A 23,455-nucleotide genomic window follows, 5' to 3' on the forward strand; every position below is an offset into this window, starting at 1 on the left:
TCTCTACCTCCTCCCTCCCAGCTGTGCAAGAGGGTGAGGAATGGGGGTTGTGGTCACTTATCACACATTGTTTCTGCTGCTGCTTCCTCCTCAGGGGAAGGACTCCTCACACTCTTCCCTGTTCCAACGTGGGGTCCCTACCACAGGAGATAGTCCACCACAAACTGCTCCAGCGTGAGTCCTTCCCACAGGCTGCAGTTCTTCACAAATTGCTCCAGGCTCTTCCACAGGGTGCAAACCTTCGGGAACAAACTGCTCCAGCGTGGGTCTCCCGTGTGATCACAAGTCCTGCCAGCAAACCTCCTTCAGAATGGGTTCCTCACTCCATGGGTCCAGAGGTACTGCCATGAGCCTCTCCCAGCATGGGCTTCCCACAGGGTCACGGCCTCCTTAGGGGGCATCCATCTGCTCTGGCTTGGGGTCCTCCAAGGGCTGCAGGTGGATATCTGGTCCACCATCAACCTCCATAGACTGCAGGTGGACACCCTTCTTAAATATTTTCTCACAGAGGTGCTACCACTGTAGCCTTGGACAGTGGCAGATCCGTCTTGGAGCTGGCTGGCATTGGCTCTATTGGACATAGGGGAAGCTTCTGGAAGCTTCTTACAGAAGCCACCCCTGTAGCACCCCACTACCAAAACTTTGCCACGCAAACAAAACATATCTGCTGACCCTGGTTTGGCTTGCTTTGTACCCTCCTTTGGTGTTTTGCAGACTCTGCTCATGGCAATTCCTACCTGGGTCTCTAGAGATCTGCAACTCCTCATGCTGCTCTCTTGTGAGACTACACCACCATCAGGGTGAGCCACCTGCACACAAACATTAACCGCTGACCAAATGGAGCTTCAGTCCGGAGGGACCTGGAGAAACTCCAGGATTTGGCCAAAAGAGACCTCGTGAAGTTGACAAGGAGAATTGGCCAGTCTGGCCTCAGGGAGAAGAACCAAGCTGTCCATCAGGGCCAGCTGGGACCTGCTGTGCTGAGGAGTGACTCTGAGGAGAAGGGCCTGGCAGCTGCGAGGGACACCATAGGAGCCAGGGGTTTCTGCTCCCTGTGAAGAAGGCCAGTTGCATACGGGGCTGCGTTAGGACGAGCATGGTCACCCAGAGCAGGGGAGTTCTTATGGCCCTTGACACCGCACTGGTAGGGACCCCCACGCATGGCTTTGTCCCAGTTCTGGGCTCCCTCTTTTGCTGGAGCTGGGAGGAGCTGGAGAGTGGCCAGAGGAGATGTGGCCAGGTGGAGTTTGGGGCCTGAAGCAGATGGGCTGTGTGGAGGGGCTGAGAGACCTGGGCTTCTTTGGCCCCTTTGCCCAGTGGTGGAGAGGCTGAGGGCAGTCTAGGAGTAGCCTGAGACTGCTTGAAAGGTGGTTTCTGAGATGGTGGAGCTTTTCTGAAAACTGGGAAACATCATGAGAAAGAAAAGATGGATGGCATCAAGCGCAGCTTGGGAGGTTGAGATGGGACATGAGGAGAAAGAAATGTCCCTGCAAGTGCAGTTCTGTGGTACAAGAGGCCACCCAGCAAGAGTCTGGATCAGCCAGAGCTTTGCATTTCAGTGAACAGTCTGTGAGGATGGAGAGATATCAGCAAGGGTAGGAAGACGCTCAGGTGAGACCCAAGATGGTAAGCAGACGGGGTGTCAAGAGCCTGCAGGGAAAGAGGTGCAGGTGTGGGACACCGTAGGACATCCTGTGGTGGAGACATCTGGGGGCAGTGGCAAGGCTGAAAGCTCCCAAGACAGCCAAGGTCTTGGTCTGCTGGGCTGTGGCTGTTCTCTCTGCAGGTGATGCCTGTGAGGAGACGTCTTCTCATTAGAGCACCAGGACTTCATCGCCCCCTTGTCACAACCTGTGAGCCTGAGAAAGATTGTGTGGTAGTCCTGCTCTAGGCATTGCACATCCCCACATCACAGTGGCCCAGGAAGAGCCCTGAGACACGTGTGAGGGACAGGATCTCCCCTCCCAGGGGCTGGGGGTCAGGGCTTGGCCCTTTAAAGTGATGAAACACACCCAGGTTTCCTCAGCATCAGAGCCACCTTGCCATTGCCTTTGCCTCCCTGTCCTCACTGCCTCCACTTTCCTGCTCTAACCAGCCCCAGAGTTGCTTTGTCAGTCATGGCCCTCAGGGGGACCCAGTAATGCTCCAAGAAACTGTGGAGGTTGCATCGGACTGTGACTTCTTGAGAGGTTTCATCAGCTTCCTCTCAGGGTCTGAGCTTCATGGACTCATCCCCAAACCCACCAGAGGGGTCATTAACATGCCGCCTTGGGCTGGTCCTCTGCTGCTGCTCTCCTGGGACGGAGGGAGCTCCTGGCAAGTGGGCTGTGCTGCAGAGAGACATCTCTGCCCAGGAGCAGCTCCTCTGCAGAGCCCAGCAGGGCTGAGGGCTCTGCCTGCAGGCACCGAGGGGAGAACAGCGAGGCAGAGAGAGCTGAAAGGCAGTTGGAAATGGGAGGATGGCTGAGAGCTCACGGAAGGAGAAATCTTCAGAGCCCTTGACACGGTAAGTCTCTGGGTGCAGGGCAATGCCGATGGGGTTCCTGGAGGCATCTCCTCAAGCTGGCAGAGCCCAGAGCTGATGGGATCTGCCAGGTGGACTCCCTGTGCAGAGGCAAGTTTGACTGGCTGTGAATGCAGGTGTGCAGCCAGGGGTGCCCAGTTGTGTCCTTCAGAGCAGGGTCCCTGCAGCCCAGGGGCTGTGTGCCGGGGCAGGGACTCTGCCGCCTGCCAGGGTCAGCACTCAGCCTGCCCGGGGAGCTCCCCAGGGCACTGCAGGGAGAAGCTGTGGGTGGGAGGAGCGACCCCCTGGAAGGGCAGGGCAGGGTCCTTCTGCTCTTGAGAGGGTGTTGTGTGGGTCAGGGCTGTTCACAGCTCCAGATCACCCCTGGGACATTTCCCAGGGTACTCTTCAAGGAGCATTGAGATCCCCTTGGGCAGTGCCCTGCTGCCAGGAGGGGTCTGCAGGGCAGAGCTGAGCACACAGAGGGTGGGATGGGCTCTGTGAGCAGGGACAGGGAGGAGAGGTGTGGACAGAGCAACAGCTCCTGGCAGGGACAGCTCCAGGCAGCAGAGACATGGGCAGGGAGTGGGAGGAAACTGCAGACAAGCCCTGGGCTAGGCTGCCTTCAGCCTGCTCTCTTTTGGTCCCTCCCTCTCCATGTCTGCTGGGCGTTGTCTGCTGAGCAAGGAGCTGACTCTGCCTTTAGGACATCCCATCTTCAGGACATCTGACTGTCTGCTTTGCCTGTGCTGCTGGGCTTGGGAGCTGCCCCAGAAGAGCAGGGCTGTGCTGTAGGATCCCAGGGAGTGCTGAGCTTTCCCTTGGAGGTCAGTTCTCTCCTCTCAGAGGCCTTTGCTTCTCTCTGAGAGGGGCTGTGTCCTTCTCTCTGAATCATAATTCCACCTCTGGGCTGGGAAAGTGAACAGTTTGCAGATCTGCCCTTTGAAACAGGACTCCTCTGCTCTCCTTAGAGTCTTGTTTTGTTCTATTTTTTAGAGAGTAATTTATGTTTGTTGTCACCTTCAAGGCAACAGAATCAAATGTGCAGGGTATTTCACTAGGGGTCTAATGGACAGTGCAGCTCTCCTGACTCTGCATTAAGGTACAAAGACCCCAGCCCCTTTCACGTGAACTGTCTCAAGACTCTTCCCATTTTTATCAGCAAATGTGTTTACCCCTCAGAGCAAAAATCCCCTGATGTAATGGTCAAAAATAAAAAACACAGACAACATTCCTATAAGGACATGCTAAGCTTCTCTTGTGCAGCCTGCACTCTTCAAAATCATGAGTGCGGAGATTTAATTTCTCCATTGAAGGTGGATTACATCTGACATGGGTTGAGTAGATTGGAGCTGTCAGAAGCCAGCTCCAAGTACCCACTGCAGCTGAGCACAGCTGTCTCCTCAGCTTCTCACAACACACTCAGCCAGCACAAACCAGAGAAAGGAAATGCATTTTGATTATTGGGTATTTCTATGAAAAAGCGAGTAACTATGCTCAGAGGAGTCTATCCTAAATTTCCCCTGTCCTTTGCTTTTTTTTAACCAGCCCCATGCCAAGAAATATCACATGTCCAACAGCAGCTCCATCACCGAGTTCCTCCTTTTGGCATTCGCAGACACACGGGAGCTGCAGCTCTTGCACTTCTGGCTCTTCCTGGGCATCTACCTGGCTGCTCTCCTGGGCAATGGCCTCATCATCACTGCCATAGCCTGCCACCACCACCTCCACACCCCCATGTACTTCTTCCTCCTCAACCTCTCCATCCTCGACCTGGGCTCCATCTCCACCACTGTGCCCTAAAGCCATGGCCAACTCGTTCTGGGACACCAGGGCCATCTCCTACACAGGATGTGCTGCACAGGTCTTTTTCTTTTTCTTTCTGATCTCAGCAGAATATTTCCTTCTCACTGTCATGTCCTATGACCGCTACGTTGCCATCTGCCAACCCCTGCACTACGGGACCCTGCTGGGCAGCAGAGCTTGTGTCCACATGGCAGCAGCTGCCTGGGGCAGTGGGTTTCTCTATGCTGTGCTGCACACGGCCAATACATTTTCTATACCACTCTGCCAGGGTAATGCCCTGGACCAGTTCTTCTGTGAAATCCCCCACATCCTCAAGCTCTCCTGCTCAGACACCTACCTCAGGGAAGTTGGGCTTCTTATATTAAGCTGTTTTTTAGGTTTTGGTTGTTTTGTTTTCATTGTGGTGTCCTATGTGCAGATCTTCAGGGCTGTGCTGAGGATCCCCTCTGAGCAGGGACGGCACAAAGCCTTTTCCACGTGCCTCCCTCACCTGGCCGTGGTCTCCCTGTTTATCAGCACTGTCATATTTTCTCACCTAAAGCCCGCCACCATCTCCTCCCCATCCCTGGACCTGCTGGTGGCAGTTCTGTACTCGGTGGTGCCTCCAGCAGTGAACCCCCTCATCTACAGCATGAGGAACCAGGAGCTCAGGGATGCCTTGAGGAAACTAATCCAATGGACCTTGCACCACCAACAGTAATTTGCCTCCCCTTCTCTGCAGAGTGCCCAGAACATCTTTTAGGCCTCTCCCCATTTTTGGGTTTGTTTTTTGTTTTGTTTTTCCCCTGATAATCATCCTTAGAGGTAATTGCTTGGGTTCATAGCACTTTTCTTGAGGCTCTCTCCTGTTGTGTCTGATCCTTGAAGAACCTTGTGTCACCTTTTGCCTTCCTAATAGCCTCTCTGCAATAAAAGGGGATCTCCTGAGGGAGGTGCCTGCAGCCTGGGCTCTCCTTGATACAGCTGTGGCTAAGAACAAGCCAGAGGAATTGGACTTTCCAAGTGTCTTCTGCCCGGTTTTCTCCTTCTGTTTGGGGAAATAATCTCATGGTATCACTGTTAGACACCAAGCACTTAGTTGAAGGCTCTCTTCTTGGTGTCCAGGGGCATTGGAAATGGTGCACGAGCTCCCAGTCACCTTCCTCAGGCTGTCACAGGTATGACGGGGCTGATGGCAGATGTCCGTCCATGTGGAAAGGAATCTGGTGTGGTCAGGAGAGGATGGGGACACTGCAGGTACTCCGGGGTGGGAAGTGAATGGAGACTCAGAAGGTGAAAGACCCTGAGATTAAGTCCCCCCAGGGCAGAGCACTCACTCCAGGTACCCAGACACAAAGACTCTGCAGTGCTGTGGGAGTCCGTGAAGATGCAGCAGGCACAGGGCAGGAGACTGGAGAGATGCAGGAGGAGGCGCAGGGCCAGGACTCTCCTGGTGTCCTGGGGAGCAGGGCTGGCGGGGAGGCAGAGTGGGGCAAAGGCGGTCAGGGCTGGGGATCCCCTGCAGCGTCAATGCAGGAGAGGCCGAGAGTGAGTGGCCTGTGCTGGCACTTGGGGCCAGCTGCAGCCCTGGGGCCGATGGGGAGGCTGAGACCCCCCTCTGCCTCCCAGCAGCTGCTGTGCCCTTCAGAGGGGCTGGGGCTGTGGGGTGAGTGCCCAGAGCTCTGCAGCAGCCCAGACTGCCAGCCCAGACTGGGCTGCTCTGCTGGGCTGTGCTGGGGAGAGGGCAGGGAAGGTGCGGGAGAGCCGGGGAGGGGATGGGCTGGACTGGAAAGTGCCTAGGACAGGAACAGCCTGACGTTATCGGAGCTCTGTGACCATCCAGGGTGAGGACCCGCTCCAGTGGGCATGTGGAGCAGAGCCTGATCTCCTGGAGAAGGAAGCAAGTCATCAGAGGTGCAGGAGAGAGGAGCTGGTCTGTGCCATGTTCCCTGGACACGCTGGGGAAGCTGCCCCAGGGCAATTGGGATTAACTGCCCCACGCATCGTCCATTTCCCTCTCTGGCCATACACCCAGCCCTGGGGAGGGACCTTTGTTGTGGGGCCAGCTCCGTCCTCCTGCTGGGCTCAGTGCCTGTCCTGGGGCACGGCCAGCCCGGTGCCGTCTCTCTTCTGTCCCAGACCCTGCAGATCCCACCGCACGGCTGACTGCTGACACCTGCATGGGACACGACTGAGGTTGTGCAGGGGCAGGTACTGGTGGGGGGCTGCTAAATGGAGGGCTGCTGCGGGTGGAGGCATGGATGGCTGCCACGGGGACTGTGCTGCTGGAGATGTTTCCCTATCCCATGAACGCACCCTGCTCTATCTAGTGCCTGCACTGCAGGGCCGGGGGGCCATGTTGGGCAGCAGGGCTTGGCCAGCCCAGCTGAGGAGGGCTCCTCTTCTTGCCCCACGCTCTTCAGCCCGCTGTCAGCCTATAGGCATTGCCACAGTGCCTCTGCGCTGGCTGTTGGGTGTCTCCATGTGCCCTGCTCTGAGCCCATGCCGGGACCTGCCGTGGGTGTCTCTGCTGGAGCTGGGCACCATGGCCTGCCTGCACAGTCCCAGGAGATCCTCGACATGCTGCCCTTGGCAATGGGCTGTGATGGTCCTCAGCCCACAGCAGGTTCTGAGCACCAGCCCAGGAATGCTTCCCTGGGGATGAGTGCCTCACGCTGTGCTGGCTGCACGTGTGAGCCTTGGGGGATGTCCTCACACTATGGTTCTTCCTGGTACAAAAGGGGAACCATCGTCTCCCAAAGTGCTTTCAGCTGGGTGGGAGCTGTCAGTCTTGCAGAAAGGCTGGCACACAGAAAGACTCTTTGAAAAAGGAAAATCTTTTCACTGGTCTCTAGTCCCAACCCCTCCTCAGACAGCTCCTGATAGATCAGGTGCTCAGGGCCTTGTCTCAACAAATTTGGAATACCTCCGTTGGCTGAGATCCCACCATCTCCCCCGGGCCCTGCCTCCAGTCTTTGGCTCTGAGGGATTTCTCAAAACAGGGCAGCTCTCTCAGCCTCTCCTTGGGCATAACGTGCTCCAGGCCCCGACCACCCTTCTGGCCACTGCTGGAAAATCTCCACTCGGTCAGGGTCGGTCTGGCTGCTGCTGTGGACCAGAGGCTGGATCATGAGCTGCCCTGGTTTCAGCTGAGACAGAGTTAATTGTCTTCCCAGCAGCCAGTCTGGGGCTGTGTTTGGGATTTGTGCTGGAAACAGTGTTGATAACATAGAGATGTTTTTGTTACACAGAGATGTTTTTGTTGTTGCTGAGCAGGGCTTACACAGAGCCAAGGCCTTTTCTGCTCCTCACACCGCCCCACCAGCAGGATGGCTGGGGGTGCACAAGGATTCTGGAGGGGACACAGCTGGGACAGTTACCTCAACTGACAAAGGGATATTCCATACCATATGACGTCATGCTCAGCTTTATAAGGGGTTTGGGGAAGAGGAAGGACGAGGCCGGGGTGGTGTTCGGAGTGATGGCGTTTGTCTTCCCAAGTCGCCGTTACACGTGATAGAGCCCTGCTTTCCTGGAGATGGCTGAACACCTGCCTGCCATGGGAAGTGGGGAATGAACTCTTTGCTTTGCGTTCCTTGTGCGCACGGCTTTTGCTTTACTTATTGAACTGTCTTTATCTCAGCCCACGGGTTTTCTCACTTTGACTCTTCTGATTCTGTCCCCCATCCCGCTGTGGGGGAGTGAGCAAGCGGCTGCGTGGTGCTCAGTTACTGGTTGGGGTACAACCACGACACAAGCTGACCTCACGAGTCCGGGAAATGCAGTCACAGTGAACGCTCCTACACTGCCCTGATGGCTGAAGGCAACTCCCTGAACTGGAATTGTGTAAACTTACCCGTTGTCTCTCAGCACACGCAGTAGAAATGGCTTGCAGCTTTGTAAAGCTAAGAATAAGTGACAAAACCCAGAACAAATCCATTTCAGTTAACTTCTTGTATAAAATTAGGATCTGTCAGAACAGGAATATGTTGGAGCTGTTCGCTGTGGTGGACAAATCGTAGCAAGACTTGGCAAAACATTAAACTGCAACAGACTTCTCATTTAAACCGACAGCTGACGGATGAATAGGTAGTAGGCCATGTGTGCTCCTTTCTCTCTTAACAGCCCTTCTTTGTATATGCCTGGCAGTCTGCTACACCTGAGAGACGAATAAGATTTTTATTCATTTCTTTTAAATTCCAAAAAGGGGGACAGATTCTTTTGGACATAATCACTCTTTCAGTAAGACTCTCCAAGTGCCATTTTCCTCAACTTTGAAGTTCGGAGATCCAATTTTCAGTAATACAGGCAGGCAACTGAGAAATATCTAGTGTTGACTAAAAGAACTGGATATTAGTAATATCTGATAGATCTAACGGACATTGTCCTTGATGTCACTCTCTAGTTATCGCCTCTGTCGGGAGAATGGGGCAGTGAAAGGCAGATGGTGGACTTCTGTGCACTGGAAAGATCTCGAATGCTAGCAAGCTCTAAAAGCCATTCTTGTCTTGTGCAAACTTTCTCAAGTGCAGGTTGTACAATGCGATAGGTAAAACACGTAGGAAGTTGCAGTTTTGATTTAGACGTAATGCAAAGCTATTAAACATAGGCTTTCCTGCTGTATTTGTTATGGAAACGATATCATAAGAAGGGAAATACTAATTATGACTATTTTTACTTGTGACGGGGAAGTTGACAATGCCTATGAACAAGGCAAGGCAAATTAGGTCAAGACCTCGTTACACTTGGAAGTAAACAGCCATGCTGTGGAACGGCTACGAGAGGCTATGTGACAATGTGGTTTCTTGGCATTGTATTTAAGAAAGTGGAAAATGCAGGAAGCATCAAGACTGATTTCACGTACGCTGTACGGCCATTCGCAGACAGAGGTAAGCCTGTATTTTGCTCTAGGCCTGTAGGGTTTCATTTGTTTTATTCTCATGGAAGTAGCTTCACACAGTGAGTTGCGCTTCCTTCTGGTATTAGCTCTTAGCTATTTCTGTAGAGAGCAACATAGAGAAGATGAGCTTTAAAAACAGACTATTTGGACACTTTGCCAAAGGAAGTCCATCTGGAACCAAAAGTGTGTGTGTACTACAGTCATACACCATATACCCTATGTGAAGTAACAGTTCGGCAGATCATAGTAAACACACTCACGAAGGAACTGTGTTTCATGAAGTGGACAGTCCAATGTGAAGCCAGATGTCCCTGCACTGCCTGTAGATACGCTTGTCCAAAACGGTTGTCAGTTGCTGCACTTTGCAAGTGGGAATTAACTGTACCAGGCTCTAAAAGAAGTTGCTGATGCCTGTTGACAGCATTTTTCCAAAATTACAGTTTGTGTATGATGTCATCCCAGAACTTTGAACGTCTGGGAGTTGTCACGTTGTAATGACATGCAGTCTTCCATGTAAACCTTCGTCTTCCGTTACTACTTTTGGTAGGTGTAGAAATAAAGTAAGATTGCAAGTGTTGTCAGACAATGCCAGAATAAAGGGGTGTGGGGGTGAGGAGGTTTTTGAAAGCATAGGTCTTTGCTATCACCTCTTCACTTCTTCCCAAGCTGGCTGCTCTTGTGCCTTTCAGATGTGCACGTGTGCTGTCAGGCTCATGCCCAGCTATCGCAATGAAGAACTGAGGAAATCACGTAACTCTTCTAAAGGGACAAGTGTGTTTGCAGAAAGAATTCTGAACGGTGGACTCCTTTGAACGTTGGTTTGCACTGAGGAAGAGTTTCTCCCTGGTACCCGCCTGAGCTGTGCTCACACAACATGAGTAAATGCAGTAAGACCCGACCTTTTTAGCTCGCACTTTGGGATACGAGAAAAGCCCAGGAAAATGCATCACAACTCTTGCCCGAGTTTCAGGCCAGGTGGGGTGACTTCCTCAGACTTGCACTGATACCTGTACTGATGCTTGGCCTGTACAGGACATCCCGTGGCGCTGTGTTTCAACCTTGTGGCAAAAAAAAGAGCTACAACACTAAATTTCATATTAGTTTACAGGCAGGCGAATAACCTAAGTGTACTAAAGGAAGGCATGAAGATAGAAGCATCTCATATGAAAAGATCTCCACCATTTTTTGCCTGCAGAAACCTGACAGAAAAGAAAGAAGGTATAATCAAAATGTGGCTCGTCTGGCAGTATTTTTTTTTGCTTTTGTTATTACTTGAAGGCATCATTATTTTTTTTAACTGTTGCGTTAGCAAACCATGCCAGATGTTAGTCAAAAAGCTAGTGGGCTTCAGTGCAAAAAGACTTCCGATGGAAGCTGTCTGAACAGTTCCAGAGACACGGACTCCAGAACTCCATCTATTTCTTCTTTGTTCAAAAAGATCCCCAAATTGGACACTCCCACAGCAGAGATAGGAAGCTTAGCACCATAACCTTGGAACTGTGAAGCAGCTGCTTCTAACTGACCCACAAGGTGAGTGAGGTCGAGGAGCTCTTGGTGGAATCTCTGTGGATCAGAAGCATGTGGAGGGCTCTAATGGCTCCAGGAACAAAAGGAACCCTGGATGGGGTGCTGGGACATCTTGTCTAGACGGAGCTTTTGCCAAGAAAGGTTGCACCAGAGAATCCTTGAGGTCCCTTCCAACCTGGTATTCCATGATTCTATGATTCTGTCAATCCCCATCTTTATTCCTCCTGCTCCCCCTTCCCCTGCACATCGCTCACGGGTTCACACAGCTCTATCGATTCCCGCATCCCTCCCAGGCCAGGGGCCCCCTGGGTCACACTCTTGCAGAGTCCAGGCTGACCTTCCTGGAAGTGGCGCCTGTGCTTTCTCCATGGCCCACCAATTACTGTGAGCAGCGAGGTTCGTTTCTTCTCCTTGGCTCCATGTTTGCTCTGTCACGCCTGTGTCTTGGTAAATTTTGGGTTCTGGCTTCCCCTTTTTCTTTTTTCTTCCAAAAAAAAGGAAACCCTTTTTTGGTTTCCCAGCTGACAGCTCCTGCCCCAAACCCCACAGCCCAGGGACAAGCCACAGGATGATGCTGCCCATCAGCCCCGCTTGCAATCCGCTGCCCTGGAGACTCTCAGGTCCCCCCATCCGCCTCAGAAATATTCCCCTGCAGTCGACCCTGCTGAAGACCTGAAATCATAGAGAATCACTGAGGTTGGAAAAGACCCTTTCAGATCATCACATGCAGGGGAAAACGTGACGAAAAATGCAGGGTGAGGGAACAATTCCTAATGTAAAAGTTGGTAATTCAGTGCCTGCCTGGAGAGACAAAACCACAGCCGAGAGATAATGAACACAAAGTCCCACAAAGCTGGGCCACACATGGCGAGGGACGGGGAGAGGTCCGTCCAGTGTCGGGAGCCCATGACCTGCCTTCCTGGTCTGTGATGGGGGGTGCCCCCAACAAGGGTGTGGGGCTGGGGGTCCAGGAAGGCACATGGGCCCAGCGTGGGGCTCTGAAATCTCCTGTGAAGCCAGGAGGGCTGAGTCCATGGGGCAGGGAACCACCACCCCTCCCAGAGCGGGGCAGAGGACCCGGGGCTCCGGGCTGCCTGTCCGTGCTCCTCTCCTGCCCCGACACCCCGTTGTGCGATGTGGGGGATGGTGCTCACTGGAGCCCCGGTAAGAACCTGTTTCCCGCTGTGCCTCCAAAGCACCGCGTACTCCAAGGGCTGTCACCGTCTGCCCCTTGCCTCTCCCAGCCTCCTGGGGGGACACTCCAGTTTGCCCTAATCTGCCCTGATCGGGGGCCACGTGCTGGGTGGGAAGGGGATCTCCTTTACAGAGACACCCCAGGCCTCCGGGCTCCCTCAGCCACTCTGCTCGTGGCGGTGGTGCAGCCAGAGAGGACCCGGGGCACTGGCAGAGGAGAGGGGACATGGACAGGGACACACACCCCCACACAGAGCGCAGCTTTGCTGAAGGGGTTTATTGATCATTAGAGGGAAATGGCCCAGGGCTCCCAGGGGATAGTGGGGGGTCATCCAGGGATGATCATCTTCTCCTGCTGCTGGAGGGGGACAGGACAGGGCTGTCACCACCTGTTCCAGTCCCGAAAGGCAGAGCCCAAAATGTGCCTATAACAGACTCCCACCGTGACACCTGCCTTGGTGGCCTCCCCCCTGATTCTTACCCAGACACGCTCAACCCTGTCACCACCATCGTCAAGCTCTACATAGTCAAAGCACTCCCTAACATACAGGGCTACCCCACTGTCTCCCCATAAATCAGCGGTTTAGACCCCAAAACCTGCCTACATCACTGCTTTAGACCCCAAAAGCTCCCTTAGTGGCCGTTTTTCAGCCCAGAAGTTTCTGAAGTGGATGTTTCGCAGACTAAAAGCTCCCCAAGTGGGTGTGTCTGAGCCAAAAATCTCCCTAAACGGGTGTTTGGGAGCCCAAAACCACCCTAAAGGAGGGTGACCGAGACCAAAGGCTCCCTAAAGGGTTATTTCTGATCACAAAAAAATTGCTAAAAGCTCCCTAAATTGATGCTTCTGAGCAACAAAGTGCCTTATGTTAGTGTTTCGGAGCCCCAGAGCTCCCGAAAAAGAAGATCAGGATGCCAAAACCTCCCAAGCTGAGTTTTTCTGACCCCAAAGCTCCCTGAATGGGTTTTCTGAAGCCCAAAACCTCACTAAATTGCTGTTTCTGAGCCCAGGAGCTGCCGAAATCAGTGCTTCAGAATGCAAAATAGCTTGAAGTGGCAGTTTCTCGGTCCCACAGCTCCCTAAGTGGCTGTTTCTCAGCCCAAAAGCTCCCTGGGCTCCAAAAATCTCCCCAAATAGCTGCATGTGAGCCCAAAATCTCCCTCAGTGGTTATTTCTGATCACAAAAAACATGCTGCATTACTGGCTTTAAGCCCCAAAGCTCCCTAAGTGGGTATTTCTGAGCCCAACGCTACCTAAACTGTGGTATTGAATCCCCCTGCTTCTACAGTACTTTTGGGGTAACATTTGTGCTCCCGTATCCACGATAAAGTCGAGTGCCTCTGCTTTCAGGGCCTTAAGGCAGATTAAAAGGTTGTTATTCCTGAAGGCGAGCCTTTCTTGGTTTAGGGACCCTGCTGGCTCTTGTATGGTCCCTGCCACACCTTTCCCTGCTCCTGATCTTCTCCAGCCATTTTTCTCAGCTCCTGTCTCAGGGGACTGTAGGGACACTGCTTCTGCGGCTTAAGCAGCCCCTCCTTTCCCGCTGTTCCCTTGCTTTTCTGCTGGACCATCACGGCTGATTGAGCATAGGGTACCCCATCTATTTGGCGTTGGGGCACCCCCAATTTTAAGGCTTATTGAAACAGCTCTTGACGAGACACTTCCCCAGAGCCCCGACGTGTTTTAATTTGTTCGGTGGTTCCCTGCAAAAAAATCCTCCAACTGTGAGTAAGGTAACAGCATGTGTTAACAGGTCTGCCCATGAACTTGCTCAAGGAGGACCTCAAAAAGTCAGCATTCCAGTTTTCAGCTCTGAGGGAGTTTCTCGCAAAAGTTGATTTACACCCTTATCGCTCGGAGCTGTCAGCCACGGCTCAGGGAATCTCCCTGTCTGGGGAAGACGCAGACAGCCCAGCAGACAATTTTTCTGAACAGATACTTGCCGTGCCTCCCCACCCCACTCTTCCCCCGCCTTGTTTTGGCTCCTCGTGGCCACCAGCTGGTTCCCAAGGCTGGGCCTGGCCAGAGCAGGGAGCAGAGTTGGGGTCTCTGGCGGGGTGGAACTCTGCTCTCCTGGAAGCCAGGGCTGTGGTCTTGGCTTTTTGCCCTGCTCCCTCCCCTCCGCATCCTCAACTCTACCACCTCAGGCTCCCTGCAGCCAAGGCTGCTGCTGGCTTTCAAATCCCCAACCAGTTCTGCCTTGTTCACCAGGGCCAGGTCCAGCAGAGCACCTCTCCTCCTTCGTTCCTCCATCACCCCTGCCAGGAAATGTGCACTAGAAATCTCCTGCATCGCTTGATCCCTGCTGGATTTGTCCGTCCGGCAGGCACCAGAGCGGTTCAGGTCCCCCACGAGGACCAGAGCTGTGAACGTGAGGCTTCTCTCACTGGTTCTTTCTGTGCTGGTTTCCCGGGGAGAGCGCGAGCACCACCTGCATCGTCCTGCCTGTGTGTTGGGATGTGCACGTGTTCGCGCTGTGGGGTGTGCGTGGACTTTATTCCCTCCTGCCCCTGCGAGCAGTTCTGGGATCACCTGTCGGGGCGGGGGATGTGTGTAATCCCTTTAGATGGATCCATCACCAGGCACAGACCAGCCGGTCCAGATGGGAACAGCTCCAGACCTCTTTATTTTGTCTTTAGAGGTGGATCTTGGCAGCTGAGAAGCCTCCCAGCGCCTTCGCTAACAGCCACCGCTCCCGGCACCTTCTCCTCTGCTGCGGTACCAGCATCTAGTGCTAGGGAGGAAGAAAGAAAAGCGAATGATTCTATGGACGGAGAGAAGGCAGAGAAATCCTGCAGGCGTAGCTCAGGCCACCCATGATGGGATCTGCTTGCGATGAAGCTTCAAGGTGTCACTTCAGTGGGAGAGGCCCCTGATGCCCAAGCCCAGGAGAAGGTCCCAGGTGCAGCTGGTCAGCCTGGGGCTGAGTCAGGTGGAGCTGAGACCTTGGATGTCCCGTACAGGTGTCCCCCCTCGGGGCAAGGTGTCTTGGGGCAGGACTCTGCAAGGGAAGGACGTGCTCTCTGTTTGGAAAGGGGAGCGCCAGCCATCACAGGGATCCCTCTGTCTTCAGACAGCACTTTTACATCCCACATGGAAAGCCAATTCTGGGTGCCCAGGCAGTGCCCCTTGGGTGTCAGGGAGGTCCAGCCCAAACCCACCCTCCAAAACCGGCTTCTGCCGCACGAGGGCTGTCAGAGAAATGCCCTCTTTCCCCCCGGGGCTGCCCTCCGTGGAGGGATGGGCCCTGCAGCCGGAGGAAGCACCGTGCCTTTCTGGAGATAGTTACCAGGGGAGCTGCCTCTGCCGCTCTTGATGCCGCCTGTTGTTCTCAGCGACGTGCCTGAAAATGTTCCTCCGCGCTTGGTGCGGCTCCAGCCTGTTGAGGACCTGGACCGCTCGTGGGGAAAGGTGGCTGCGACAAACAGGGAAACAGCATCCCTCAGCCTCTGTCCTACGCAAGCCCCGGATGCAGGGACGGGGGACCTGGACAGCTCTGCGGGGTCATGGCTGCTCGACTGCCCCAGGCTGTGTCCAGAGCCAGCGCACACTTACTCAGGCTGGAGTCTCTTCAGCTGGGCTGCTGCTGCCATCTCCTCTGCTGGGAGAGGGTTTTCCGCCTTCCTCCACCTCTCGTTGACCTCCTTTCTCCTGGGCTGGGCCGGAGGGTGGGGAATCCAAGTGCCTCCAGTGCCGAGTGCCTGCCAAGGAGGAGATGCTCTCAGCAAACCAGACGGCAGACAGAGGTGCCGTTCCCCAGAGGACCTCTTGAAAGGAGCCTGCAGCAGGACCTGGGAGCCGGGAGACTAAGCACCACGTGCCCCTCACCACGGCTGACGGCTGCTTTTGCCCCTCGGATCCTGCTGCCCATCTCTCCCCCACGGGGATGAGCAGGCAAACCCCTGCCCTGCAGCTGGGTGTCAGTCCTGCTCCAACCCCCTGGAGACCCCCGACAGAGAGGGTCGCTGCTGCGCTCAGCGCTGTCAATCACTGCCCGTACCTGGGGCGGCTGGCGGTCCTCCCCTGCAGCCCAGGCTTCCCACGCCGCCCATTCTGCCTTCGCTTGCTCTCGTCGCTCTTGCCACCGGGTCTTCACTTGCTCCCACTCTGCAGACAGCTGCCAGACCTCCTGGAGGGGACGGAAACGCAGCAGCAGCCAGGATTAGTCTCAGCTCCTGGAGGGGCTTCCTTCGGCTCTGACCCATAGTGGTGGTGCCCCTTGCCTCAGCCGGTCGGTTGGCAGCGCTTTGCCCCTACCAGATCAGGGGCCGGGGAGTCACGCCAACGCATGGCAAGCACGGCTGAGTGACCAAAGACCTCCACTGCCAACCGCCTAGGAAGGACTTGGACATTTTCCATAGCCCCTGGCCAGAATAAAGTGTTTCATGGCAACCTTAGTCTGGAGAAGAGGAGGCTGAAGGGGAGACCTGATCGCTCTCTACAACTACCTCAAAGGAGGTTGTAGTGAGGTGGGTGTTGGTCTCTTCTCCCAGATAACAAGCGATAGGACAAGAGGAAATGGCTTCAAGGTGTGTCAGGGCAGGTTTAGATTGGACATTAGGAAAAATTTCTTCACCAAAAGAGTGGTCAGGCATTGGAACAGGCTGCCCAGAGAGGTGGTGGAGTCCCCGTCCCTGGAGCTGTTCAAAAACAGGCGTAGACGTGGCACTTTGGGACATGGTTTAGTAGACATGGTGGTGCTGGGTGGACGGTTGGACTTGATGATCTTAGAGGTCCTTTCCAACCTTAAAGATTCTATGATTTGATGATTCTGTGATGCCTTTCTGGGGGTTAGGTAGGGCTTAGATCCGAAGGGGGTGACAGGCAGGTTACAACGAACGCACGCCAAGGGATCCTTTCAGATCGGCTCTCCGCACAAAGAGGCTTTAGCCGAGTCTCAGTGGCGCGGTAGCAACAGCAAGGCAGAGCACGTACCTGCAGCACTCTCTTGCAGCCTTCGGAGGACGGGATTGCAGCGGTGGGCCTGGCTGGAGGAAATGGCTCCTGCCTGCCTGCCTCCTTGGTCTTGGGGGAGCTGCCTGGACATGGGGGGAGCACGCTGCAAAGAGACACCAGGAGGAGTCGGCATGAGCACGGGGCAATTGGGTCTCCCACTTGCAGCGGGTATCAAAGCTCCCCAGGCTGGCAGAAGAAGCGGGGGAGGTGGGGCCGTTTCCCATGGCAAGGGGGAGCCTTTCCTGAGCCCCATCGGACGGATGGCAGAGGACTGCACCTCAGGTCTGTTGTAAGGGCAAGCAAAGTGATGTGGGGTGCACTCAACATCCGCCACCTTCCCCACTAAGGGGCCTGCGATGGGGCAAACAAGCTCATACAAAGCATGGGGCCTGTGCCAGGGACCTTCCCCAGTCCCTACAGCCAGTCTCCAAACGGGATGTCTCTCCTACATGGGTGCAAGGGCCCCTTTCATCTCTTCCCACAAGGGTCTCACCTGGCAGAAGTCTTCTTCTCCATGTCTGGCTGCCCGGTGCCTGGCCCCTGGCTTGGCAGTACGGGCAGGGAGAGCCTCACCCGCCTCTGCAGCAGCTTGTCAGGACACCCCTGGGAAGCTGGGAAAGGAGGAAGCTCTTCAGAGCAGCCCCGTGGGGAGTGCGTTTTAACGGGGCTGTGGTCACCCAGTGTGGGGCAGGGCCCACCTGGACAGCGGGACCTGTTCCCGTACCTCTGCTGGTCCTGTGCTTTCCTGCAGCCTTCTTGTGCCAGGTGGAGAACGCCTTGGCCACCGAGCTGCTGATGACAATGAACCGAAACCTGGAAAGCAGATGGGGACACAGGCGTGAAGAAGGGTGACCCCTGCCCTCTGCAGCTCCCCAGCACTAATCCTCCTGACTGTCGTGCGAGGCATGGCATCCCTTGTCCTTGGTGGCCACGCACAGGTTTTGTTGGCAATCTGCCCCCAACACCAGAAAACACACGCGTAGCCCCAGATCAGCGTTATTTAACCAGAAACCAGGCACTTCAGGACTTCGGTTGGTCGAGGGCTGCAGAGGAAAGGCACTCACCTCGGGAACGCTTGGGCAGGTGCAGCCTGCATCCCCCGAGCGGTGGTTGCTCCACCGGAGACCTTGGCACCCGGCATCCACAGCCTCTGCAAAGTGACACGGAGCTGTTAGAAGGCTTCCAAGGCAGTTCTCTTTTGGCTCCCAAAGGAAGCAGACCTGTCTCCCGCTCCAAAAGAAAGCCATTTCGCCAAACCAGTCTTCCAAATCCTCCTCCAGGAGCGTTAGCCCTTGCTCTGCTCTGGAGAAGCTGCACAGCAAACGCTGAGCCTGCGCAGTAACAGTGCCGGGCTTTTGGCAGGGCGAGGACCCAGAAACTCAGCAGAAACTTTCTTTGCTAATGGAGAAGTCAGCGGGGGCGAGCGTGGGGAAAGGTGTTTGACTGGCCTGCCACGTCCAGGCTGGCCGAGGGCGATTGGGTTGCTCACCCTTCCATAAGCTCCCAAAGAACGGAAGCAGCCCTCAAAACCTGAGCAACTTACCGTGCGAAGCAGCGCAATCCGGCTGGCCTTCCCCTCCAGCCCCGTGACGCAGTCGTAATAAAACCGCATGCACAGGACGTCGTCTTTGCAGGACAGAACGCCAATGTCCTTGAAGGCGAAGGCGAGGCGCCGCCCGTTCTGCAGTTGGAACGAGTACAAGCGTATGGTCTCTCGCACACACTCCGCCACCACGTGCTGCGGGAAGCAGGTGGCTCGCGACAGCCACTTGTAGTTCAGCGGCTTGATCTTGACGTTGCCTGCGAGGAGGAGGAACATCATCACTGCCGCAGCAGGCCAAATTTCCGTGTAAGATTCGTAACGACATGCCAGGGAAACGGTCGTTTATAAAACAGCTCTCGGGGAGTGGTTTGTTTTGGGGGAGCTCAAGCTGTCCCCTGACCTTTGGAGGCCATTCCCGACATCTCCCAGCCCTTTCCAAAGAGCAGAGAGCACACATCCTCCCCCAGACGTGGAGGGGGAAAGTGGAGGGTGGCCACTGCCTTCTCACCAGGGATAACCACTGTAGGGAACACCAGCTCCTGCAGATGTAACGCATCGATGTCCGGCTGGAAGACTGGTCTTCGAACCGCATACGCCTCTTCGTTGCCCTGGAATTGCTCTCGGACCACAGCGAAGGTCCCAAGTCCTGTGAGCAGGACACCCTGCCCAGGAAAAAAGACAAAAGGCTGATGATGGGTAAAGTGAAAACTTTGGAAAAGGCCCATGTTCTCCATTTGTTTTCTTGCCCTCCTCAAAATACTTGCTGCCATCCCTTGGCCACAGAAAATCCCAGACATTTCCAGCCCAGGGAATACACCTGGGACTGATTCCCAGCCGTTACCCTTGGTATGGACCCAGCATAATCCCCCGTCTCTCTGCTTGGTCTCTCCACTCTGACCACAGGGAAGAGTGAAGCCCCATCGTGCACTGAATTCTTTCTCAGACTAGGTCCGGACTTGATTTTTCTCCTGGCTGACCAAGCAGCAGCTGCGGGTACATGAGGTTGTCTCGGTGTGCGGCCACGATGCTCAGGGAGGGATCGCTCCCCAGCGCCCAGGCTGTCCAGGACAAAGAGAGACCAAGAGGCCAACCCACCTTGTCCAGCTTCATCTGTGCCAGGATGTACGCGGACACAGCGTCCCAGATAGCCACAACCTCTGGAAAGCAAGGGAAAGAGGTGTCAGGCTCCAGGCCAGCCAGCTCAGTGTCTCTCGGCAAGGGGGCTGTGCCCCCATTTCAGACTGCCCGCCTTACTCTGCTCCCGGGGCAGGGCTGGAGCAGAAGAGGGGACGTGGGAAGGGCTCCGGATCAGGGCTGTGGCCACCTAACGCCCAGAAAGGGATGGCACCCCAGAGCCAGGATGTGATCTGCCAGCCTGGCACCACAAGAGGCTCCAGAGGGAAGGAACAGAGGTTCTCCCAAAGGAGACTAGTTCAAAGTCAAGGGCTGATTTACAGCAGAGGCATTTCCAGCTGGCTCACGAGAGCCCTCTGAGAGCTGAAGGACCCCCCCCAGCCCCTGGGATGCAGGACCCCTTTTCATCCCAGAGCCAGAACCCCAAGAGGTACCAGCCCCCAGGGAAAGCTGGCCCTGGGTGGCCCCCCTCGCCAGGGCACCAAGCCATGCCCATGGGAGCCTGGGGGCTGCGGGCAGCCGGGAGTTCTGGTCGCTACATTGTCCCCCGAGCCCTGTGGGACCCTCGGGCAGGGTTCTCGTGGCAGCCCCCAGCCCTCTCCAGCCACCCCCCGCAGCTTTTGACAGCGGACAGCCCCAGCGCAACCCCTGGGGAAGGAGCTCCCAGACCCCTCACCCTTGGTGGAGAGCCGCAGGAGCGTGGGGAACGAGCTGCTCAGCTCCAAGCTGACGGCCACGGTGCAGCAGCCCTCCATCGCGCTGGCTGCTTGCCCTCAGCTCAGGGAAAGGGATGCTCTTCACAGCTCCTCTCCCAAAACTCCTCTCTGACGTGCCCCTGCTCTGCCTGTCAGCGAGGGTCCCCCAGCACAGCCCCGCTGCCTCCTGACCCTGCTCCTGGCTGTGGAGCAGCTCCGAAGGGCAGCAGTGGAGAGCCCCTGAGCAGTGCCCAGCAGCTCCCAGGCCTCGCCGGGAAGTGCCAGCACCGACGTGGCGCTGGGGAGACCTCCCTGTGATGTGGGGCATCCCCCTGTGACATCAACCTGCGTCATTTGAAGGTGCATTATGACGTCAGGAGGGAGACAGCACAGCTGGGGAGAGAGGAGAGAGATTTCACCTCTTGTCCAGGGAAACATTCATCCCTTTCTCCCCAGTCCTGTTCCAAAATCCCCGTCTGCCCCCTGCACCAACATCTTTTGGCGGGGACGGAGTTCATTTTCTCCGTAGCAGCCTATACGGTGCCGTGTGTTGGATCTGTGACCAAACCAGCCCTGATAACACACCAACGTTGTAGCTATGGCTCAGCAGTGCTTCACAATGTGGTGGGTTGATCACCAGAGCCGCTCCATCACACGCCCCCCTTCCTCAGCTGGACAGAGGAGAGAAACTAGAACGAGAGGCTCGTGGGTCGAGATAAGGACGGGGAGAGATCGTTCCCTAATTACTGTCATGGGCAAAACAGGCTCAATTTAGAAAAGAAAATTAATCCAATTTATTACCAAGCAAAACAGAGGAATGAGAAATAAAACCAAATCTTAAAACACCTCCCCCCCAGCCTTCTGTGCTTCCCCGGCTTAAATTTACTCCAAATTTTCTCCCTCCTCCCGCCCCAGCGGCACAGGGGGACGGGGAATGGGGGTTGTGGTCAGTCCGTCACCCAGTGTCTCTGCTGCTCCTTCCTCCTCAGGGTGAATAAGGGAAACTAAGTAGCGTAGAACCATTTTAAAAACACTTGAGTCAGGCCCCACAAACTCAGGCTTCGCCTGTCTCGTGCTCCAGTACGAAAGAAAACAATTAGTAAAATAGTTGGAATGTAGAAACAGAGTAAGAGAAGCCGTAAATTAGGGAACAGTCCTTGGGTATGAACTAGAAAAAAAGACACAAAGTTTGAGGCATCCTGATAGAGGGGGCCCAATATGCCAACAAGCCTGGGACCATCTGGGCAGGACGGGTAACAAGTTGCTGAGCTTGCAAAACGGAGATCATGAAGAAGAGGTCACCCACCTGTGTACACTGAAGAAGAGGAGAAAGAGGAAGATTTGAGGAGGACGACCCCTGACGACCACCCGAGAAAGAAACTGCGCAGGCGTATCAGGACATTAGCATATATTCATGAGTTCCCGGAAGAATAATGAATATGTATTACATTTATCAGAAACCTAATGAATATGTAACGCTTTTGTAATAGAAATCACGTACAATTTGTTTCTTGTCGAGACGCACGTTCGTGGAAATATCCATGTGCGACTCCCAGCGCTGCAATAAAGGATACCTGCTTCATAGTCACATTGGCTATGGAGTGAATTTTTTTAGACATTCCCACAGCAGAGATAGAAAGCTTAGCACCATAACCTTGGAACTGTGAAGCAGCTGCTTCTAACTGACCCACAAGGTGAGTGAGGTCGAGGAGCTCTTGGTGGAATCTCTGTGCATCAGAAGCATGTGGAGGGCTCTAATGGCTTCAGGGACAAAGCTGGCATCTCCTTTGGGCATGTGGGAGGAGACGGGTTAAAGAAATCCCTGAAAAAAATCATTTAATGGACATGAATACGTAGGAACGGAGAAGAGCTTGATAAGACTAATAAAATTGGGGGGTGCACGTATGGGTAGAGCAGATACATTCACTAAAAGCAGCACAGAGGGCTGGATATACCAAGCTGGAAAACAGCACCAGTACATGGAGACTCACTGAAGAAAATGCTTAAGTTTACATTGGCCGTCTGAAGTTCAGCACAATTGGCGGTCTCGTACCAGATTGCCTGCGAGTTTGTGTTGTTTAGCAGAGCTGTGACAGTTGAGCTAAGAAGGTAGATGTTTTTCTTGCATGTACTTTCTGGAAATGAAATGTACAGTATTTCACAAACTAGCATTTTATAGCTCTAGCATCTGACTTTTACACAAATGCTGTCTATCAGAGATGTAACAGATCTAACAGAGTGCTAACAATAGAGAGAAGATACCGCCTGTAGCTGTGCCATCAGTGTCTAAAGCCCATAAATAAATTACAGATTGAAGAAAATGCAGCAGAGGCTGCTACCAAGGTATGGAGATGACAGACATGACAGGCTGGAGAGGGTCCAGAGAAGGGCCACGGAGATGACCCAAGGACTGGGAAGCGTGCCATATGAGGAAAGGCTGAGAGAACTGGGTTTGTTAAGCCTTGTAAAAGAAGGCTTAGGGGAGACCTCCTCACCATGTTCCAGTAGTTAAAGGGTGGCTACAAAGAAGATGGAGACTCCCTTTTTACAAGGAATCCCATGGAAAAGACAAGGCGAAATGGGTGCAAGTTACTCCTGGGGAGATTCTGATGGGACACAAGAGGAAAATTTTTCACAAAGCGATCAATCAGCCATTGGAATAATCTCCCCAGGGAAGTGGTGGATTCCCCAACATTGGAGGAGACTTTTAAGATTCGGCTGGACGGGGTGCTGGGACATCTTGTCTAGATGGAGCTTTTGCCAAGAAAGGTTGCACCAGAGAATCCTTGAGGTCCCTTCCAACCTGGTATTCCATGATTCTATGATTCTGCCAATCCCCATCTTTATTCCTCCTGCTCCCCCTTCCCCTGCACATCGCTCACGGGTTCACACAGCTCTATCGATTCCCGCATCCCTCCCAGGCCAGGGGCCCCCTGGGTCACACTCTTGCAGAGTCCAGGCTGACCTTCCTGGAAGTGGCGCCTGTGCTTTCTCCATGGCCCACCAATTACTGTGAGCAGCGAGGTTCGTTTCTTCTCCTTGGCTCCATGTTTGCTCTGTCACGCCTGTGTCTTGGTAAATTTTGGGTTCTGGCTTCCCCTTTTTCTTTTTTCTTCCAAAAAAAAGGAAACCCTTTTTTGGTTTCCCAGCTGACAGCTCCTGCCCCAACCCCACAGCCCAGGGACGAGCCACAGGATGATGCTGCCCATCAGCCCCGCTT

At 54.4% G+C, this 23,455-nt stretch overlaps 2 protein-coding genes and 1 pseudogene across 2 annotated transcripts; 1 reads left to right on the plus strand and 2 right to left on the minus strand.

Annotated features, from left to right (window-relative positions):
* Positions 1-1,096: 1,096 nt before the first annotated feature.
* On the plus strand, positions 1,097-4,848 carry LOC142601585 (olfactory receptor 14C36-like; annotated as a pseudogene).
* A 9,654-nt stretch (positions 4,849-14,502) lies between these two features.
* On the minus strand, positions 14,503-17,642 carry LOC142601572 (uncharacterized). Its single transcript, XM_075750748.1, has 7 exons — positions 17,588-17,642; positions 17,357-17,474; positions 16,843-16,966; positions 15,908-16,036; positions 15,463-15,608; positions 15,197-15,322; positions 14,503-14,641 (listed from the first exon to the last, which is right to left on the minus strand). The coding sequence occupies exons 2-7, from the start codon at positions 17,377-17,379 to the stop codon at positions 14,587-14,589; spliced, it is 603 nt and encodes a 200-aa protein (XP_075606863.1). The 5' UTR covers positions 17,380-17,474; positions 17,588-17,642; the 3' UTR covers positions 14,503-14,586.
* A 224-nt stretch (positions 17,643-17,866) lies between these two features.
* On the minus strand, positions 17,867-21,223 carry LOC142601573 (coiled-coil domain-containing protein 81-like). The gene is made up of 5 exons (XM_075750749.1): positions 20,217-21,223; positions 19,502-19,563; positions 18,915-19,068; positions 18,407-18,663; positions 17,867-18,013 (listed from the first exon to the last, which is right to left on the minus strand). The coding sequence occupies exons 1-5, from the start codon at positions 20,293-20,295 to the stop codon at positions 17,924-17,926; spliced, it is 642 nt and encodes a 213-aa protein (XP_075606864.1). The 5' UTR covers positions 20,296-21,223; the 3' UTR covers positions 17,867-17,923.
* Between the last annotated feature and the right edge of the window lie 2,232 nt (positions 21,224-23,455).

Source organism: Balearica regulorum, chromosome 4 (genome assembly GCF_011004875.1).
Source record: "Balearica regulorum gibbericeps isolate bBalReg1 chromosome 4, bBalReg1.pri, whole genome shotgun sequence".
NCBI lineage: Eukaryota > Metazoa > Chordata > Aves > Gruiformes > Gruidae > Balearica > Balearica regulorum.

Excerpts from the sequence above, each read along its gene's own strand:
- LOC142601572 (XM_075750748.1), bottom strand. The coding sequence starts at position 17,379 with ATGGAGAAGAAGACTTCTGCCAG. Across the intron at positions 15,323-15,462 it reads CTGAAGAGACTCCAGCCTGA|CCACCTTTCCCCACGAGCGG; the intron begins GTAAGTGTGCGC and ends TGTTTGTCGCAG. Across the intron at positions 14,642-15,196 it reads CGGCAGAGGCAGCTCCCCTG|CACTAGATGCTGGTACCGCA; the intron begins GTAACTATCTCC and ends CTTCCTCCCTAG.
- LOC142601573 (XM_075750749.1), bottom strand. The coding sequence starts at position 20,295 with ATGGAGGGCTGCTGCACCGTGGCCGTCAGCTTGGAGCTGAGCAGCTCG. Across the intron at positions 19,069-19,501 it reads CACAGATGAAGCTGGACAAG|GGTGTCCTGCTCACAGGACT; the intron begins GTGGGTTGGCCT and ends TTTCCTGGGCAG. Across the intron at positions 18,664-18,914 it reads CCCTACAGTGGTTATCCCTG|GCAACGTCAAGATCAAGCCG; the intron begins GTGAGAAGGCAG and ends TCCTCCTCGCAG.